The sequence below is a fragment of the Meles meles genome, chromosome 2, assembly GCF_922984935.1.
Source record: "Meles meles chromosome 2, mMelMel3.1 paternal haplotype, whole genome shotgun sequence".
Lineage (NCBI taxonomy): Eukaryota > Metazoa > Chordata > Mammalia > Carnivora > Mustelidae > Meles > Meles meles.
The window spans coordinates 147,260,694-147,275,196 of record NC_060067.1 but is presented as its reverse complement, the minus strand read 5'-3'; the positions used below and the strand labels follow the sequence as shown (position 1 = coordinate 147,275,196).

Below are 14,503 nucleotides of genomic sequence, written 5' to 3'. Positions count from 1 at the left end.
GCAAATAGTACAATATTAGTTATTGTACTATTTGAGAAAATATGCCAAATTCAACCAAATAATTAATAGTGGATTTCACTTGGAAAATAAAGTTTATTTGTATAAAGCAATGGTTCTCAGCTTTGGCTGCCAAGTTAAAATCACCTGAAGAGGTTTTAAAAGTCCCAACTGCTCAGGCCACATCTCTGATCGATCTGGAGTTGGGATCCAGGTATCAGTAGTTCTGAAAGTTCAGTCAAGGTTGAGAGCCACCACTATAATGTCTATATCCATCAATTTTAATATCAGTGGAACATTCCTACTAGCAACTTTTAGCCTTTTCATTTGAAATAAAAAGGGAACTTGTTTTGAAAGTACCCTCTTGGGGCGCCTGGGTGGCTCAGTGGGTTAAGCCTCTGCCTTTGGCTCAGGTCACGATCCCAGGGTCCTGGGATCCAGAGCCCACATCGGGCTCTCTGCCACAGGGAGCCTGCTTCCCCCTCCCCCTCTGCCTGCCTTTCTGCCTACTTGTGATCTCTGTCTGTCAAATAAATAAATAAAATCTTTGGGGGAAAAAATGATAAAAAAAGAAAAAAGTACCCTCTTTCCTTTTGAGTAAAGTATTAGAGCAACTGCGCACGGTGAAGCAGTGCACACAGATCTGTCAACCTCTTTCCCTCGGCATCCTTGAAGGCATCCAACCTTCCCTGTCATAACAACACAGCAGTTCCCTGCCATTTCTAGGACTCACTGCCCTTTATCCTCGTATCAATCACCAGAAGAAGCTCTAGATTCCTGTTACCTTTCATCACATGCCCTCTAACCCTCATAGTCTGTCCTCACTCCTGTTTCTCAGCCTAGCCTCCTGGCCACTTCTGGCATCTGTGCTAATTCTTACATTTCCCATCTAAAGCTCATCATTTCATGAATTCTCTAGAGTTCAGTTCTTTCTACATAGCCCCAAGGTGATTCACTCAAGCTTTAAATATCATCTACAAATTCTTTTTTTCATCTATTAAATTTAAGTACCAAATTTTATCTCTAGCCTCAATCTTTCTCTGAATTATCCTACTGTTCAATGATCCCACAAACACATGAACACAACCTGATCCTCATGCTATTTTCCCCATTTCAGTAGATGATAACTATTCTTCCAGGTGCTTTCGTACCCCACATCCTATCTACCACAACCTACCTTCCAATGTCTCTACAATCACAACACTTGACACCACCTCCACACTGCTACCACTTATTCTAGTCTAAGTCACTACCACCTCTCACCTGGATTACTGCCGTAATACCTTTGCCTGCTCTCACAAGTGGTTTACTTCTAACACAGCAACCACAATAACTTTCAAAACAAGAGACACGGTGTCATTCCTCTGTTCAATACCTGCCATGTGTCTTCCACCCTTTTCAGAGTAAAAGTCTTCATAGGACCAAAAGGCTCTACAAGATCTGGCTCCTAATACTTTTCTGACTGCATCTTTTACCTGACCTGCTGTTTCTGAACACTCCAGTCATGCTCTTGCCTCAGGCCACTGCACTTTTTGGTCGTTTAACTTGTTTATGGTTTGCTTCCTTATTTCTTCAGTTCCCTGCTTAAATATCACTTACCCATGAGTCCTTTCCTTAGTCATCACCTATATAAAATAGTTTATCACATACCCCCATTCCCTATCTCATAACCTGCTTTATGGTCATAGCACTTTTAACTACCATCATTCCAATCTTTTTACTAGTTTATTATCTATCTCATTTGTCAATCTGAATAGCTGCATGAGTGCAGGAACTTATCTCTTAGATTCACAGCTATATTCCCAAAACCTAAAGTAGCACAAATATGGTACACATTTGTTGAATGAATAAATTTGTTATTTTCTGTACAGTCCTCTTTGTGATTTCACTTTCCATAGTTTCAGTTACCAGCGGTCAACCAAGGTCGAGAAGCAGAGGATCCTCCTCCTGACAAGTCAATAGTAACCTAACACTTACATCATTTCCCTCACATGATCTCATTAGGATACTAATGAGAGGATACAAGAGGCATTTTATCATCCCACATCATCACAGAAGGGTGAATATGGTACAGTAAGCTATTCTGAAAGAGACCACATCCCTGTAAGCTTTATTACAGTACATTATAATTATTCTATTTTTACTTATTATTATCTCTTACTCTACCTAATTTATAAACTAAACTGCATCATAGGTATGTTTAGGAAAAAAAACATAGGTTCAGTACTATCTGGTGGTTTTCACTGTGGGTCTTGGAAAGTATCCTCCATAGATAAGGGAGGACTACTGTGTAGTTTTTCTTTTTTTTTTTTAACACCTCTCATTTTGTTTCATTGGTTCACTCAGTTGTCTATGTAACAGATAATTATCATATTAGAAGAGAAGAGACAATATCACCTAAGAAAATGAGTAAGTGGACCAGGAAATGTAAAACTCCCAGGCATCCCGCCTCTTGAGATGAGTGGTCACAAGCGGAAGAGAGACCAAAGTCTGCATATTCAGCTGCAGGGCTACTGGTGTAGAGAAGGCAGAAAGCTGGATTTAACCAAGGTAGGATTATCCTAGGCCAGTACAAAAACTAAAGAGAAGGGATATATGAAAAGTATATGGACCATGGAATACACACTCTTAAAGAAGGGAGGATATAAAATGGGAAATAGAGTGAAATGATGGCAGGATCAAAATATCATAGATTCTGATGAAATCAAAGAATTATAAACACCAAAATCAAGAGGAATAAGCTAGAAAGGAGGTAGTGGTATTTCTGAACCACACAAACAACTAAAACTTCTTTTTTTTTTTAACTGATTTATTTTTTTAGTAATCTCTATACCCTACATGTAGACTCTGAGATTAGGAGTCATACACTCCTCCAATTGAAATAGCCAGGTGCTCCTAAACTTCTGTCTTCTGTAAGTATATTCTCCTTATTAAACTCTCCAAAATCTGAGATTAAACAAACACTAAAATCTCAGTTAGCCAGCCCTAGGAAAAAAAGCATTTTCTCAAAAAACTTATATTTGCTGAGCAAGTACTATTCACAGATCTAACTGTATATTCAAAGCCTTACTATGTATAGCCAGTAGTTAAAAGTTTTAGATGTCACTTCTTTAAATATGTATCTACTTCCCAAAATTCTGCTTTGGCTTACGTATCAGTATTCCACCTACTTCCTACCTCTGTCTTCAACCCCAAACCTCTTCCCTTAGACACTCCACCCACTCACATAATTTTAACTCATCTCAGAATTTGTATTCTGAGGCTAATGCCTCTGCCAGCACTAAATCTTGAGTCCTTGTTTCCCAAGTAAGAACTAACCCCTTTGCCTTGAGCTCCAGTTTCCTAGGTTCCTGCATTCCTACTCACAGCAGTCTGACTGTCTAGACATTAGCTGCTTACATCTATCACCTGCTAATCTGAGGTTTCAATGTAATTAAGGGTTCATGTTTAGAATGCCAGTCTTTCTCTGGCTGCTTCTGTTTTAGACAAGAAGCACCCTTTTTCCTAAGACTAAATCTAGGACCCTATTTTTCACTTGTAACAATGGTTCAGAGCCTTTTGTAGCCTTTTGTCAGTAGGAACAACAGACTTCCTTGGCTATTCTAATCTCTAGGTTGATTTCACTCATAAATTCCTTTGCTCTAGGACACTGATTACCATCCTAATCCAGATAAACACACTGTCTCAATAAAACTACAGAGAAAGATAAGGTAGATGGGGGTAAAAGCCACCTGGCTGAACTTCTAAACACTTACCTGAAATTGATTAATAAAAGGTGCTATATTTAATCCAAGAGTACGTTCTATTCCTTGAACAGCACTCTCTTCTACCAGTGTCTGTGATTCCACAAGCAACCCGAACATCAGCACATACTGAGGAAAGATCTTGCCTCCAGATTGTAGCAAACACCTAGAGAAGGAAAAATATTTTAAAAAGCTTCTTGATTCCCTAAATTTTATAAATGCCAATAACTAAATCAGAATGAATTGGTGGGCTACAGATTATACATAATCTAATAGACTTTATGTTATTGGCTGGTAGTTCAGAGTGGTAAACCACTGGAAATAATTTCCCAAAAAGTCAAAGTGGCCACTGATCCATGAAAGAGAAAAACCACCAGCTGTCTGGATGGATAGGTCTTTAGATTTAGGAAGATCATCAATTGATATTAAAACTAGTGACTCAAAGTCTTATTAGGAAAAAGATATTACAAAGTCTCAAAGTATTGCCCATCCCCCAAATGACATACTCATTACAAAGGGAAACACAGCAATTTATTGTGGAAAAACTTGATAGATACAACTTAAAACAACTGATCTAAATTATTACATCAACAATAATGGAATAAAGCAATATATGTGCCTCGTAATGTGACAAGACTTGGGTAAGATTCCTCTCTAAAATGGATAATCCAAATCTAATTAAAAACAAAAAAAATGGGGTACCTGGGTGGCTCACAGTGGGTTAAAGCCTTTGCTTTCGGCTCAGGTCATAATCCCAGGGTCCTGGGATTGAGCCCCACATTGGGATCTCTGCTCAGCAGTGAGCCTGCTTCCTCCTTTCTCTCTTTCTGCCTGCCTCTCTGCCTAGTTGTGATCTCTATCTGTCAAATAAATAAATCTTAAAAAAAAAAAAATGAACATTCTAAAAAATAAATGGCCTACACTCTACAAAACTGTTTATGTCATGAAAAACTTTGGAACTGTTACAGAATTAAGGAGACTAAAGAGACAGGACTATTAAATGCAGTATGTGATCCTCAACTGGATTCTGAACCAGAAACAATAAAAAGCTGTAATGGATACTACTGCAACAAATGGTGAAATCTGAGTAAGACTGTACACTAGACATAGGTACTGTGGCCATCCTTCCTGATTTTGACAACTGTATGATGGTTATATAAATGAATATCCTTGTTCTTAGAAATATACACCAAAGTATTTAGGAGTAAGAGAACATGGTATCTGGAACTTATTCTAAACAGTTCAGAGAGGGGGTGCCTGGGTAGCTCAGTGGGTTGAAGCCCTTGCCTTCGGCTCAGGTCATGATCTCGGGGTCTTGGGATCAAGCCCCGCGCCGGGCTCTCTACTCCCCACCTCTCTCTGCCTGCTTGCGATCTCTGTCTGTCAAATAAATAAATAAAATCTTTTAAAAAACCATAAAATATTAAATAGTTCAGAGAGAATAATAAAACAAATGTGGCAAAATAGTAACAATTTATCTATCTGGCTCTAAGGTGTATGTTAAAAATTCTTTTTTGTTGCTGTTGTTAAAAGTTCTTTGTTATTCTTTAACTTCTCTGTAAACCTGAAATTATTTCAAAACAAAAAGTTAAACACTGAAAGAAAAAAATGTAATTCAAAATCGAAATGTTCTAGTAAAGGACATTAGGAAGAGTATTATTAGCAAAGGGTTAACAAAACCCATTCTCCTCCTACAACTGATCTTGGGTTCATCTTTTGATTCCCTAGAAATCCCATAAAGGAAGAATATCAGCCGTCTTAGTGTGATGAGTAACACTGCTTAGGACAAATATTTTTTTAATTGCCTCTTAGTAGGCAGAATGGATCTAGACTGAGAGAACCATGAACAAACTATAAGCACCTGATGGGAAGCTGTATCATCTTTCGGCTTCCCTGAGGGTGGTTATCTTGCAACCAAGTTTTCCTATTGCTACCCCTACAGGAGGTATTAGTTCCTATGTGAAGTTTAGGGCTCTTAAACCAAGGCAGCTCCCATGTCCACCTATACAGTCTTACTTCCTCACACCTCAGCTGTGAGACGCATAAGGCAGTAAGTGGGTCTTCTACTACCATCAAATGAAGCGGTTGGGAGAATACTTTAAAGGACTTTAAACCAAGTCATTATTTTCATTTGCCACATTTACAGTCACACATTAAATCCCTCATTTTTACTGAATATTCTAAGCTGGTTTCCACCTGAACTTCTAGGACAGGCTATTTATAGAAAAAATGGACTTCATATTATCATATGTATCTTCCATGGTAAATTATTCCTCTTAAATACACAGGATTAGTAAGGATCTATTTATAATAACACAAGGCTAAGGTCTGGTTTTGCCAAGACATTTATCCTACAGGTTACTAAAATTACTAAAAGACATTTATCCTACAAGTTACTAAAATTTTATGCTATGTAGTTTCCCTGAATGGGTCATTAAAATCTTGACAAACTTCTATAAAACACCCATTCCTCAAAACCACTTTGGCATTTCTGGTCTTAAATTAGTTTCAAATCATTAATTCTTCTTTTACTAAACTGATTCTCTCAACCATTTAAAAATACTGTATCTAAAACCAGAATGACAAACTATAACAAGACATGACAACTAAATGCAATGCAGGACCCTTGATTAGAACCTAGATTGGGAAGAAGAAAAAGGAATCCAGGATATTACTGGGACAATAGGGGAAATTTTAATATAGACTATATATTAAACAATAGCATTTTATCAATGCTAAGTTTCCTGAGTGTGATTTTATTGTGATATGTGAGGGGGGGGGAACTTTTGTTCTAAGGAGACACACACTAAATGTTAAAGTAAGAGTGAAGGTTATAAAGACAAAATAGCAGTCTTGTTTTCACTGTTGCAATTTTTCTTAAGTTTGAAATTTTGAAATATTTCAATATAAAAAGTTGGTGGGAAAGTTTACAGTAAGTAAACAGACTGTTCTTGTAACAGTTCTCCCTAAAGATTAGCTAGCTAATCAGAAGCCATGTCATAACCAGATCATTTGAAGAACACAGAATCAGCAAGGGAAGTTAGAGATGATTCCTAAATTTAATGAGACAAGTCATGATCCTAAATCAGGATAATCTCTCTTCAGTAAATATAAGTACATGATCATTTACATTGTAATAAATCCTATGTATTACAGACTAGCCTAAAAAATGATTCCATCCTGACCCCAATGCTTTGCTTATTTTCGTTACTGCTTTCCTATCAACTTCTAATATTTTAGGTAAATTCTAGTAGAAATTAATCTCTACAATTAGTAAAATTACATAGCTCTTAAAAAAATTCCTATGTCTTTAGCCAACCAGATGAAAATTTATCTTCCAAAAAACTGAAGAAACCTGTTTTCCTCAAATGGATCAGGTTTAATTCTGAAAATTCATGTTACTAAATTTTTCTCAAGTTATTTGCTAATTGTGATCTGTTTAAATAGAACCAGATCAGGGGCACCTGGGAGGCTCAGTGGATTAAGCCTCTGCCTTAGGCTCAGGTCATGATCTCAGGGTCCTAGGATCAAGTCCTGCATGGGGCTCTCTGCTCAGCGGGGGACCTACTTCCCTCTCTATTTCTGCCTGCCTCTCTGCCTACTTGGGATCTCCCTCTGTCAAATAAATAAATAGAATCTTTTAAATAAATAAATAAATAAATAAATAGAACCAGATCTAATTTTTCTTTTAAGGGCACAGGATCTCAAATGACAGATAGCCACAGAGCTTTATGCTGCTTGACTAATCCCCTCCACCACCCCCCACAAAAAAACACAAGAGTGTTACTGTATTATGAAATCTGCAAGCTGAAAAAGCACACAGGTTTAAAGTCAATCTTCTAACCATAAAAATCTATGGGAAAGAGGAAGGGAGGGTAATACATAAAATCATTTTGGAAAATCAGACCAAACAAAGTATCAAAATTTTACCCGCTGAACGTTAAAAAAGTTATAAAAGGCTGAATCAAGTACTAATGACCATGCCAGAGATAAATACTACACAAAGGCAGTATATGAAAATTATTTTAAAAGGCTGTAGTTCTATTATTTTAATCTAAAATCTAAATCCTTAACTCAATATTCGTGTTCTAACAGAAATGCTTCTTAGTTACATTAGATAAAACAGTAATCGCCTTGCAACTATGCTTAGCTTTACTGACATTGTTTTGTTGTCACTTATGCCACTGGAGCTGCCAGACTCCTCAATGGAATCTTCTTCAAAGCCAAATAGCACTTCTAAAACATCTGTGCCTTCAGGAGTGAAAAAATACATTCCAACTCAAAAGTTTAACCATAAATGGCAAAAATTCTGAAAAGAAGAAATCCTTCAATTTCTTTGTGACCGAACACAAGATGTTTTTAAATGGGTTTAAATTAAAAAAAAAAAAAGTACCAAGTTTTAAAACTTTCTCCTGTGTTTTAATTTAGTATGACTAAACATTTTACAAAAATGACTACGAAAGTAATTAGAAACTACATACTGAAGTCTGCGAAATGACTCATTTTCCCTTGCTTTGGGTGGGGGGAGGGGTGGAGAGGGATAGTGTCTGGGAGGAGTTCCAGTGAGAGAGATCCCTTATCCCAGATATAATTTATTCTCCCAATCACTAATTGCACCCTCTTTCCTAGGCATGAGACCTCCCTTTTGTTAGAGGCTAAAGTAATAACAGCAAGCCTGTGTGAGAGTATCTGCATACCTCTATCCCCAGAATCAAGATAAGCCAGGTAAGGAGGTTGTACAATAGCTTGGGCTAAAGGAAAGAACCACTGGTTCCCCACTGTTTCCTCAGGAGGTATTTGGAGGAGAGGAAAGAATACTGGCTAAAACAATGATGACAGGTGCTACTAGCATTTAGTGCCTAGAGATGCCAAACATCCTGCAATCTATAAGACAATCCTATATAAGAACTATTAAAAAAAAAAAAAAGAAAGAAAGAAAGAAAGAAAAAACAAAAACAAAAACAGAAACAAAAAAACTGTCCCACTCAAACTGCTAATAGGACTCCTCCCCCTACTAAGAAACACAGGGAAGAGGAGTTGGTAGCTTTACATAAGTCGTTTCCCACTATTATAACACAGAACACATTGCTAAATTGTTTTTATAACTTTTAAAAAATCCTTTAAAGGTTCCATTTAAATAAAATGTGACTGACTGAAAGCTCTCCCACTAAGATCAGAAACAAGACAAGGATACCCACTTTCACTACCTCCATTCAACATAGTCTCTGGAAGTCCTAAAGGAAGCAATCAGGCAAGGAAAATGAAGGGCATCAAAACTAGAAATGAAGAAGTAAAATTATCTCTGCTCATAGACAACATTATCATATATTTAGAAGCTCCTAAAGATTCCACACAAAAATGTTACAACTAATAAATTCAGCAAAGTTGCAGGATATAAAATCAACACACACAAATTAGTTGTATTTCTAAAACTAGCACGAACAATCCAAAAAAGGAAATTAAGAAAACAATCCCACTTATAATAGCATCAACTTAGGAATAAACTTAACCAAGCAGGTTAAAGAGTTGTAAGCTGAAAACTACAGACATTGCTGGAAAGACACAAATAGGAGCAAATGCACGGCTCAGCCAGTTAAGCATCTGCCTTCGACTCAAGTCATGATTCTGGGGTCCTGGGATTGAGCCCCATGTCAGACTCCCTGCTCAGTGAGGAGTCTGCTTGTCCCTCTCCTTCTGTGGCCCCCCACCCCACCTCCCCACTCCTGCGCATACATGCACTCCCTCTTTCTCACATAAATAAATAGAATATTTTTTTTAAGTCGTGAATAAACTGAAATACATCCCACATTCATGGACTGGAAGAAAATACTGTTAAAATGTAAATACTACTCAAAGTGAGCTATACAGATTTAATGTAATCCCTATCAAATCCCAACAGCATTTTTTACCAAAACAGAAAAATCACCATCCTAAAATTCATATGGAATTTCAAGGGATCCAGAATAGCCAAAACAATCTTGAAAAAAAAACAAAACAAAAAACAAAAACAAAGTTGGAGGTTTTACACTTACCAATTTCAAAACTTATTACAAAGTACCGGGAAAATGACCATATAAGCAAAATGGTGAATAGGAAGCCTCCAACTCACCTCTCCCCAGAAACACTTAACAAAAACACATAGACTAAACTGTTTCTGATATATCTAGAAACCAGTTAGGAGGTTCCTATACCCCAGGCCAGTGCACAGCCAGAAAGAACTACATGGACAATGGTAGGAAAATATATCACATTTACTTGCCATAGTCCCTTCCCCAAGCACATACAGCATAGTACAATCAAGAGAGAACTCCCAATTCCCTGCTTCTTGTTGGGGAGAAAAAAAGATATATGCTTTAAAAAAATGTTGGAGCATATACCCAACATTCTGACTTTGGGTGGGGGGCTGTCCAAGGGACTGGTTTCTCTCTTGCATGAACCTAAGCAGTGACAAAAAAATGGGAGTCAGGTTGGGATCTCTGATAGACAAAGGAGATCACTTGGCTTGGTTAAGGAGCATAGGGTGTGCGGTAACTACCACAGAGAGAGACATTAGGGTGAGCTCTAGTACCATGACTTGCCATAGCACCAAGGAAGCTGCAGTACTGAAGTCAGAATTATCATGACTCAACTGTATCCCTAGATACATATGAAAAGAATTGAAAGCAGACTCTCAGAGAGATATATGAACACTCATATTCATACACCATTATTCACTGTAGCTAAAAGGCAGAATAACTCAAATGTCCATCAACAGATGAATGGCTAATGAAACGGGTATCTTCATACAGTGGAATATTAGGCAGTTTAAAAAAAGGAAGGAAATCCTGCTACATGTTACAACATGGATGTACCTTAAGGACATTATGGTAAGTGAAATATATCAGTTACATAAGACAAATACCATATGATTCTACATATGAAGTATCTAAAATACTCCAAAAATAGAAACAGAAATTGGAAAGGTGGTTGCCAAGGGCTTGCCAGCAAGGAGAATTAGTGTTTTGTGCTTATAGTTTTAGTTTTCAAAGATGAAAAAGTTCTACTGTTCTGTTGTACAATAATGTGAATACACCTTAGTACTACTAAACTGTATGCTTAAAAATGGTTATGATTTTTAAACATTTTTAATGGTTAATCATTAAATGATTTTTAATGGTTATGATGGTTTTATGATTTTTCCACCTAGGAATGCCTTGGTGGCTCAGTCAGTTAAGTATCTGCCTTTGGCTCAGGTCCTGGGATTAAGCCTCCTGCATCTGGTTCCCTGCTCAGTGGGGAGTCTGCTTCTCCCTCTTCCGTTGACCCCCTACCATGTTCTTTCCAATGAGTAAATAAAATATTTTTTTTAAATGGTTAAGATGATAAATTTAATGTTGTTTTTTTACCGCCACAACAAAAAAAAGGCTTAGTTGCTTAAAAACACACTTATTATAAAGCTTATTATATTATAAAGAATAGGATGGTAGTGGCATAAAGACGAGATATGTAGATCAATGAAATGGAAGTAAAGACTTCAGAAATAAATTTTACATATATGGTAAAATGGTTTTTGCCAAGGCTGTCAAGACCATTCAACGTGAGGGGCGCCTGGATGGCTCAGTCGGTTAAGTGACTGCCTTTGGCTCAGGTCATGATCCCAGGGCCCTGGGATCGAGCCCCACATCGGGCTCCCTGCTCAGTGGAGAGCCTGCTTCTCTCCCTCTCCCTGCCTGCCCCTCTGCTTTACTTGTGCACTTGCTCTCTCTCTGTCAAGTAAATAAAATCTTAAAAAAAAAAAAAAAAGACCATTCAATGTGGAATGGAAATCTTTTCTACTAATATGATAACCATACTCAAAAGACTGAAGCTGGGCCCTAACTGTATGCCATATACAAAAATTAAATCAAAATGGATCAAAGATCTAAATATAAGACCTAAAACTATAAACACTCTTAAAAGAAAACATAAGAGAATAGCTTTAGACCACAGCATTCAACAATAATTTCTTGGAAATGACACCAAAAACAGGCAACAAAAGTAAAACAAACAACAAAGTGGAATGTATCAAAAAATTAAATTTCTGCATATCAAAAGATACTCTCAATAAAGTAAAAAGGCAACCAACCCACAAAATGGGAGAAAATATTTGTCAATTATCTGATAAGAGATTAATATCCAGATACACAGAGAATTCCTAAAACTCAATAAAAAAAAATCTTACTCAAAAATTGGCAAAGAACCTTTAGAGACATTTTTCCAAAGAAGATATACAAATGGCCAACAGCACTCAGATCTGAGCAGCACAACTAAAGGACTTTGAAGCTTAGTCAAATTTGCTTTCAATATTAAATACAGGGTCAATTTTTGCCTCCACCAACCAACACTGAAGGGAAAATACCTTGGAGAGAAAACTGTATTATAAAATAAAGATTTTAAGACCTAAGAGGACTGGGACTTGTTTATAAGAAGCACTTTGCTCTACCAATGTACCATTGAATGTGTACTATGTTTCTTTTTTTTTTTTTTTTTTTTTTTACAGCATAACAGTGTTCATTGTTTTGGCATCGCACCCAGTGACACCCAGTGCTCCATGCAGGACGTGCCCTCCCTATTACCCACCACCTGGTTCCTCAACCTCCCACCCGCCCCGCCCCTTCAAAACTCTCCGGTTGTTTTTCAGTGTCCATAGTCTCTCATGGTTCATCTCCCCTTCCAGTTTCCCCCAACTCCCTCTCCTCTCCATCTCCCCATGTCCTCCATGTTCTTTGTTATGCTCCACAAATAAGTGAAACCATATGATACTTGACTCTCTCTGCTTGACTTATTTCCCTCAGCATAATCTCTTCCAGTCCCGTCCATGTTGCTACAAAAAGTTGAGTATTCATCCTTTCTGATGGAGGCATAATACTCCATTGTGTTGAATGTGTACTATGTTTCTTAAAGGTGTTTTTTAAGATTTATTTATTTGAGAGACAGAAACAAAGATAATGACAAAGACAGCTAGAGAGAGCATGAGATAGAAGAAGAGGGAGAAGCCGCCTCCCTACTGAGCAAGGAGCCCGACTTGGAACTCGATCCCAGAACCCTGGGATCATGACCTGAGCCAAAGGCAGGCACCTTACTGACTGAGCCACTCCGGTGACCCATTTAAGATATTTCTTATATCATAAAGATGAGATTTGATTTTTTCCTTATTTACCCTGAATATCTTTTCTATTCTTATAAACCTCTCCTTAATTCTCTATACTATATATAGGCAGTCCAATCCCAAAGCAGGCTCTCTTCTTCACACCTATAGAGAAGGTATTCCTTTAGATGAAAAAAAATGAGTACTGACAAGCACACAAAGACAAAGGGACAATGTCACGTATCCTGAAAAGCAATGTTTAAGGAACATACATGATCATGACTCATTTGTATAACTACACCATTGAAGAATAAAAGAATTTACATGAATTTAAGCTCAAAAACCAAAAGTTGTATTTTGTGTTTTACCTGGATATTGCTGCTTTTTCCATTATTTCCTGCTGAATGAGCCCAGATGGCTCAATGACATCCAATATAATTATACTCCACAACTTGTCTGATTTTGGCCTTTGCAACACAGCAGATTCATCTTCCACATGCCTTAACCAAAACTCAAGTGTTTCTTTAGGAAAGTGATTGGCTTCAGATATGAGGTCCAGAGTGATACGATGCTGGTCTTTTTCCACAGAACTGTAAGGTTTAACCTGCCCAAGTGTGCCAGCAATTATGGGCAGAATAGAGAAGCCTTCAGACACATCTAACACATAGAAAGGTTCAGGGATGATCTCTTCAGAATTACTCTCTTCACTTCCACAGCTCATCTCATTCTGACACTGAGTGTCCATGGCCTGACACAGTTTCTCTGGAGTCAAGGAAGACAATACTTTTCTCATTGCCATTTTAAAGCCTTCGTGATAGACGCTGTTATTAAGCAAAGCAATTTCTGTGGATTCCAATATACATGTGTGCTCCATAGCATCTGGTTTACTGGTCTGAAGGTTAGCCAGGGCACTACAGAGTTCAGCCTCACTTCCTAAAGTGAGCAAGTCTTTATTTTTGGTAAAAATTTTTCCAGTATCCACTTCACATTCTGGACCAAAAACACTGATATTCTGGATTCTTAAGTAACAATCTTGACAAGACACTTCCATCATCACATGGTCCCCACGTTTTATCTGGTAGTCTCCATAAAATAGTAAGAAAGAAAAAAATTGTAATTGATGAATATATTTATAAGTCTGAGGAACATACAAACTCCCCCCACCCTCCCCTATTCTGAAATCACTACAGGAAAGATTACATCTATTGATTTAATAGAATTAAGTGAATTAATTTATTCATTTCCTACAAAAACCAGGAAAAATCCCTCCAGCTTTCTTAGCCAAAAACTTAAATTTGAAGACAATTAACTTATAGCATAATAGAAAGATTAGATTCAAGATTTCTACTATTAGACCCCAACTACTAGTACTACAGTGCTTTTAGTGCAATCACTAGCTATCATCATCTCCATATTAGGGGGTGGGGGAAGGGTTACAGCAGACTCTTAATCTTCTTCAGTAATGAAGTCAACAATAACAAAGATAAATGAAAGGGTCAATAACCAAACCCTCACCTTAGCTTAAAGGGATATTCTTTTCTCTAAGAAATTTCCAGAATAACAAGCCAGTATTTAATAGAATATATTTCTAACTGTAAGTATTTAGACATTTGAATGTTTAAGAATTTGATAATATAAGGAAGGATTAAGTCCTACA

General features: G+C 37.2%; 1 protein-coding gene across 2 annotated transcripts in view; it reads right to left on the bottom strand.

Annotated features, from left to right (window-relative positions):
* PRMT9 (protein arginine methyltransferase 9) overlaps positions 1-14,503 on the bottom strand; it is a 40,554-nt gene that overhangs the window by 1,982 nt on the left and 24,069 nt on the right. For both annotated transcript variants that reach the window (XM_045998261.1, XM_045998260.1), the window contains 2 exons: positions 13,215-13,929; positions 3,753-3,906 (listed from right to left, as the gene is read on the bottom strand). In XM_045998261.1, coding sequence (XP_045854217.1) covers positions 3,753-3,906; positions 13,215-13,929 — 869 coding nt within the window. The remainder of the gene's footprint in view (positions 1-3,752; positions 3,907-13,214; positions 13,930-14,503) is intronic.